At 42.5% G+C, this 7,323-nt stretch overlaps 1 protein-coding gene across 2 annotated transcripts in view; it reads right to left on the minus strand.

Annotated features, from left to right (window-relative positions):
- The window catches only part of cds2 (CDP-diacylglycerol synthase (phosphatidate cytidylyltransferase) 2), a 43,746-nt gene that overhangs the window by 10,016 nt on the left and 26,407 nt on the right, over nucleotides 1-7,323 (minus strand). For both annotated transcript variants that reach the window (XM_037531759.1, XM_037531760.1), the window contains exons 6-9: nucleotides 2,817-2,875; nucleotides 2,273-2,355; nucleotides 988-1,075; nucleotides 586-654 (exon numbers count right to left, since the gene is read on the minus strand). In XM_037531759.1, the coding sequence (XP_037387656.1) occupies nucleotides 586-654; nucleotides 988-1,075; nucleotides 2,273-2,355; nucleotides 2,817-2,875 (299 nt within the window). The remainder of the gene's footprint in view (nucleotides 1-585; nucleotides 655-987; nucleotides 1,076-2,272; nucleotides 2,356-2,816; nucleotides 2,876-7,323) is intronic.

Genomic DNA, 7,323 nt, shown 5'->3' on the forward strand with positions numbered 1-7,323 from the left:
TTCTCATTCGCTAGACTCTTGCTCAAAGTTTCCAACTTTCCAACTTCAGCTTCGTGACTTTTTAGCGTTCATCAGTTTCTCACTGCAGATTAAACGTATCAGGAAACCAGGTTCAGCGCTTATAAATGCAAATAAGTCCATTTACCTCCAAATTATCGATTTTCATCTTAAATCTCGCTCTACGGCCTTTCCATTAGCTACTAGCTGGGCGAGATTGCTGTCTGCATTGCTATGGTGACCAGCAGTCTGTGCCAACCTACAGGGTTAAAGGGTGAATCAGCAGTTCTACATTAACTCCAGCGTTTAAGACCACTTACTGTTAAACTGTGTTGAAGGATCAGCAGAGCTTTATTTTACTGTAGAGGAGGATTATTTTATTATTACCTACTGATCTGATTCAGCTGTCGAGCCACAACAGGGCAGTAAACCAACCTGAGCCAAAACAACTGGTGTAGTACAAAATGAGGGCTCTGTAGAACCAATATGTTTGTAACACATTAAATGTTGAAAATTGAGTCTTGACCTCTTGAAAATCAAACCTGAAAACATGTGCATTGTTAATAAACACTGTTCAGCTTTTCTTACCAGGATTCCAAAGACTACCGTGGAGAAGAATCCACCAATAAAACCTTCCCATGTCTTCTTGGGGGACAACTGCGCATGCAAGACAGAAAAGATGTTTATACATAACCCTAGAAGGTTATTAATGCTCCTAAAATGTGCCATAAGAGGTGCTGTACATCAGAGATCATCTACAAGCATACTAGAAATAATACGAACCGACAGGGCACAAACGAATCACTTGATATTTCACGCAAGGAACGTGAGATTTAACAGTTCATATGGGAGATCTGAGATCCGGAAGCGTGTGATGTTCAGAGTCGGTAATTATGAAATTACAACACTTGTGTTTAACTAAGACTGGCTAAATAACTTCTCACTGTTCACTCCACAAAAAGAAACGAGAAAAAGGAGCTGGACGCTCACCTTGATGAGCGGAGTACGTCCAAAGAAGAATCCAAACATGTACGCCATGATGTCATTACAGATCACACAGGAGATTGGAACAATAAACCTGCAAGCAAACAGACCTGATTCACGTTCAGCCTGGTTCACAGTTCATCCCAGGTTTCAGGGCAGGTAAAGAAAACAGACCTAAAGCCTTGGGTTCACTACATAAAGTCTTAACAGAGTAACATCTCGCACGATCTGACTGCCTCTGGGGGTTTTTTTTGGGCGATGAAATATTGGGGGATCACACACTAATCGATGAGGGATCAAACACCACTCAACTCAACAGCTGCTGCTAAACTGAACTCACCGAACACTCGTGATCTCTCGCCATCCTCTCGCAACGGCCTGTTACGAACAGACCCAAATAAGCTAACATAAAATAAATATTAAATATAAAAATATCAAATATTAATATGAAACAAAAGGTGGAGCTGCTGCTGTTGCTTTCTCTGCTGTTTGCGCTGACACAGCATAGAAGCAGCAGGTAAACGTGTTTAAGTGAGGCTCATGGATTTAAAAATGTGATCAGTTTGGTCATTTTTAGTTTTAAATGTACAGCACTGTGCGAAAGTCTTGGGCACCCAAGACACATTTTGGAAATCTATTTATTTGTGTAGTTTGTGTTTATTTGCTGAGAAAAGTGTTATTTGAATGAACAAAAATGACAGAATATTAAATAATAGTGATATATATATATACACACACACAAAATAAATAGTGATTTTCTGGACATCAGTGTGTTTGTTTACCCATCTCCAAGCCGCTCCTCGAGGAAGCCCAGTATTATATGTAGTTAAAAAGCAGCTCCTGGTTTGACCAATCAGTGCTCAGTATATTGAGCTCATGATGTAATTGATGATATTAACGAGTCTCTGTGGCAGCTGTGAATGAACATTAAGCTGCTATGAAATCCAAGGTGGTTGCCAAGCTGTCGCTGGGCCACTGCTATGGTATCCCAGGTAGTTGCTACTGTGTGTGTATGTGTGGTAGTATGTATGTGAGTCTGTATGTAATGTCTATGAAAGGGTGATAGATAGAGAGATAGAGAGATAGAGAGATAGAGAGATAGAGAGATAGAGAGATAGAGAGATAGAGAGATAGAGAGATAGATTTTGACCAGGGGTGTTCAAACGTTTGCAGATGACTGTAAATAAGACTTTCTTAAGAAAACGCTTGCTTGTGAAATTCTTGCTAAGAATGTGAGATTTGACGCTGCATATGTGAGATCTGCAAAACACGTGACAGAGTCGGTACTGACCAGATCATTCCTTCAAACAGGTTATGGATGATGAGGTGTGACTGAGTAACCACAATCAGAAGGGTCACATGGGTCCAGCCGAACTGCAGAAGACCAGAAATAAGACGAGAGTGATTAGAAACACACAGCATACATTTAATCAGGGTTTCTACTAAACTCAAGCAATAAGCTGCTTGTGCCTAACAAGACCCCTTTTATGGTAAAATCACTGTAATGTACAACATTGATCGGCCCATTTCTTTTGGAAAACAATGACCACATACAACAGATGAAAACACACCAACGTTCAATAAATAATACAATAATTTATTTAGAATAATTGCAATAAATAGTTTATCTGCCAAACAATATAGCTCTTAAGTTGTAGGCTGTGGTTGCCAAGCAACAATTATTATGCTGCCTTAAGGATTACAGTGACTGATTGCTCAGCACAGTATTTTTCGGTTTTAAATAACTTGCCACATGCAAAAAGTACTTGTTTTGAATGTGGCTCAGCCAATTTTGTTTAAGCCCTTTTTTTTTTGGTGTCTGCAGCTTCACTCACCATGTAGAACTGCAGCCGGTAGTGCTTCTTCACCAGGCTCAGTACAAACATGCAGAACCCTGTAAACACACAACACCCACACAAACACCAAAACAGGCAGGCATATGGACACCGTGATTAGAGAGGGAGATCTACTAATGGCATTCCCATCTGGGTGTCTCACTATATTTGGATCAGCCCCGCTGTCACTAATTACACTCCATCTGAGAGGAACAAGCCACAGAGAGTGCAGCATGTCCAAAAAACACCCACACACACCAGCAACTGAACAGAGACCAATCTGCACCTCCTGATCTCCAGAGTAACTGAGACAGCATTCAGAACAATCAAGTCAGGAAAACAGTATAACAGACACAAATGTTATAAACAAGCTATACAGCATTTCAACCAGCAATCGTCTTCTTCTTCTTCTTCTTTCGGCTGCTCCCTTTAGTGGTCACCACAGCGGATCATCTGCCTCCATCTTGCCCTATCCACTGGGACTTTCACACCAACCGTCTCCATGTCCACCTTCAATACATCCATAAACCTTCTCTGAGGTCTACCTCTTCTCCTTCTACCCGGCAGCTCCATCTCCAACATTCGTTGCCCAATATATCCACTATTCCGCCTCAACACATGTCCAAACCATCTCAACCTGGCCTCTCTGGCTTTATCTCCAAACTGCTCCACCTTCACCGTCCCTCTGATCTGCTCATTTCTAATCTTGTCCAGCCTCGTCACTCCCAATGAAAATCTCAGCATCTTCATCTCCGCCTCCTCCAGCTCAGCCTCCTGTCTTTTAGACAGAGCCACAGTCTCCAAACCACACATCATAGCAGGACGCACTGCTGTCTTGTAAACCTTCCCTTTCACTCTTGCTGCTATCCTTCTGTCACACATCAGCCCTGACAACCGTCTCCACCCACTCCATCCTGCCTGCACCCTCTTCACCTCTTTTCTACACTGCCCATTGCTCTGGATGGTTGACTGAAGATATTTGAAGTCATCCACCTTTACGACTCCTTGCATCTTCACCTTTCCACCTGCCTCCCTCTCATTCACACACATGTATTCCGTCTTGTCTCTACTGACCTTCATTCCTCTCCTCTCCAGTGCAAACCTCCACCTCTCCAGATTCTCTTCCACCTGCTCTCTACTCTCACCACAGATTACAATGTCATCTGCAAACATCATGGTCCATGGAACCTCCTGCCTGACCTCATCTGTCAACCTGTCCATCACCATTGCAAACAAGAAGGGGCTCAAAGCTGATCCCTGATGTAACCCCACCTTCACCTTGAAACCATTTGTCACTCCAACTGCACACCTCACCACTGTCTCACTATCCTCATACATGTCAACATTTCAACCAGCAATAACGAATAATCTTTTTTTTTTTCTATCAGGTTCTTTTTATCATATTTTTCATGCTGCATCACAAATCTAAACAAATTCAAAGACGTAAACACCCCTCTAGTACCTGGCACACACATATAAACATTATACAGAGGCAGAGGCAGAAAAAAAAACAAACATAATGCAAGAATAATGACACGAAACCAAGCACTGTCCCGTCTGTTTACTGTGTCTAATCTCTCTTTAATTTATCGTATTTATTTTATTGTTTCTAGTCTTTTTTTTTTGTTTTCACACTATTTTGTTCCGTGTTGTTCCTGGAGGAGCGTAATTTCACTCCACTGTGTAGTTGCACTTAGACGGAATGACAATAAAAGCCTCTTGGCTTGACTTGAACACTGAATACCAAACAACATCAAGAAGACTTGAAAAGAAGGCAAGTTGTCCTCAAAGTGTAGATAAGCAAGACATTGTGAAACTGCAAAAACAGGTTTTCAAACAGTCGTCATGTAACTGCCAAGTGTCATGCAGTGTTTTACTTGGTGAGATGTTCTGAAGTGTTTTTCTCTGTTGACGTGTTAAACTGTGCCACTGTTTATTTAAAGATAACGTAAAACCGTTCATGGGGGGCAGAGGCTAATGGGGACGGCCACTAACTTGTGGCTGGTGTTTTATTTTGGCACCGAATCACCCTGTATGTACAGAAACCTGGTGTGGTGGCACAGCATTAGTTGGAACATGGTAATATGATGTAAGCGTGCAACCACTGGTTTATAACCCTTGCATATGCCCGTTTCCTGTATGTACAGCGTCATTACAGATCTAGCCACAACTGCTGAACAGTCTGTGAGGAAGTTTCAGCCCAAGAGCTGAACAAACAACTGCAAACATAAAAGACATGAAGCCTGTTAGTGAGTAACCTCTAAGAACTGGGCACTGGGCACGATTTACATGGCATAAAAGTGACAAATGTGCCAAGCAGGGCTGAAAGATGAATGGTTTTTACATCAAAATCGCAATTTAGGAGCGCAATTTTCAAATCGCAAGAGCTGCAGGACTTTGTTTTTTTCATTTTAGCCTACATTATCAAAAATGCTGTCTTTAAGTGGGGAAATTTAACCCAATAACAAAGAGCTTGTTAAGTGCCTGTAGATTTAAGTTAGATCAATCAGAGGCAACCAAACATCCATATGTTGTGACATGACAACCAAGACTTACTGGCTGTCTGGCACACTACATTCAGGGTTCAAGCCTCGAGCCAGAGAAAGCAGATATGCTGGTCTTTCTGGCAAAACAGACCTGAAACATAACGTAACAGAAAATAGACTTCTACACACACACACACACACACACACACACACACACATCTTCTAAGCCGCTTCTCGTTCTGGGTCGTGGGGGGTGCTGGAGCCTATCCCAGCTGTGATTGGGCAAAAGGCAGGATACACCCTGGACAGGTCGCCAGTCCATCGCAGGGCAGACAGACAGACACATTCACTCACACCCAGGGGCAATTTAGCAGGTCCAATTGACCGATTGACTGTGGGAGGAAACCCACGCAGACACGGGGAGAACATGCAAACTCCACACAGAGAGGACTGCGGTCGCCCGGCCGGGGAATCGAACCCAGGCCCTCCTTGCTGTGAGGCGACAGCGCTACCCACCACGGCACCGTGCCACCCTTATAGAAAATAATCAGTCAGAAAAATAGATCGTGTATTTTCCCCACATCGTTCAGCCCCAGTGCTAAGAAAACAATGGTTTAGCTCCAGAGATGCTTTTTAAAGGCCACATCAATGCAATTAGTGCTGATGCATAACAGCTATAAAAAAATAAATATAATTTGGCACACTATGCTGACATAACGTGCTCGGGGATATATCATTATTTCATTATTTCATTCATATATGACATTATTTCCTAGTCCAATAACAGCCAATTCTCCCTCAAATGATCTCAAATTTTAACAACGTGTAAAAACGAACCAAGTTGAATTTTTAATGTTTTTTTTTTTCGGATTGAAGAACGGCGTCCAGTAGAAATGAAAAGGCTTTTTGTGTGTTAGAATATGTTCAAACACAGTCAAACAGCAGTGTGCAGTGTGCACTTTCCTGAAAACCCAATTGGAAAGCAGATTTGGACATCAAAGAAGAAGGCTGTCCGTGCAGGGAAAAGGGATCTGGACGACCACCAGTATCGGAAGAGATGGTCAATCAGGTTCGAGAAACATTTGTGCGAAGCCCCAGAAAGTCTGCAAGAAGAGCACGTCTGGACACCCGTGCTTGGCAGGAGCGGGACTCCCGACTTGCCGTGCGTCGTGTCACAGGCGGAGCGCATATTGAACATTTGTGAAGCTGTGAAATCGGTTATAAAATCTACATCCCTCTGAACTTCTTGTGCGAATTTTTATACACAAATCTTGCATCGTTCAACATGAAGCCTATTTAACTTCGTTTGCCAGGACACGCAGTTACTCAGATATTCACGTCTCAAATGACGTCAATTTTTTTGGGACACCCTGTAATTTCAGCATTTCCCCAAACCTAAACATCATATTCAGCCCATGGAGGGTTTGTTGATTAACTTACGAGTTGAAATCAACCATATTCAACCGAAAAGGATAAAAACTATTAAAAACAGCTCGATCCCCGGAACTGGACACGTGTGATAAAGTCTAGCGTAAAGTGCCGAAGTCACCTCTCTCCCACCTACACGACAGTTCTGAGCCTCGACGGGGCGGAACAGGTGCGAGTTTAAAGTAGACGCTTTAAAAAGCTGCAGAACCGGGAACTTAACCACATCCTGTTTGCAGTGCTTTGCCCCAGCGCTCTGCACACGCCTGCACAGATACGACTGCACACACAGCCTTTCAATACTCTTACTGGTGGGTTTAACAGGCAACGTTCTGGTTAAAACCACAAAATATCTTCCATTCGTACTTCTAGGATGTATATGCTCTAATTTAATGAGTTAAAATGTCTTAGGCACTAATTTTATGCAGGTAACTAAATTTAGTAGCGCAGGTGGGACTGATCAAATTCAGCAACAGTTTCTTAATCATTAAAGTATTAAGTATTAAAGTAGACGATATTTAAGTTTGCATTAGGGATGGAAGTAATTAGCCGATTAACTGAGTAACCCTCTACTGTCTGACCAGAGCTATCGGGTA

Source organism: Pygocentrus nattereri, chromosome 20, assembly GCF_015220715.1.
Source record: "Pygocentrus nattereri isolate fPygNat1 chromosome 20, fPygNat1.pri, whole genome shotgun sequence".
Taxonomy (NCBI): Eukaryota; Metazoa; Chordata; class Actinopteri; order Characiformes; family Serrasalmidae; genus Pygocentrus; species Pygocentrus nattereri.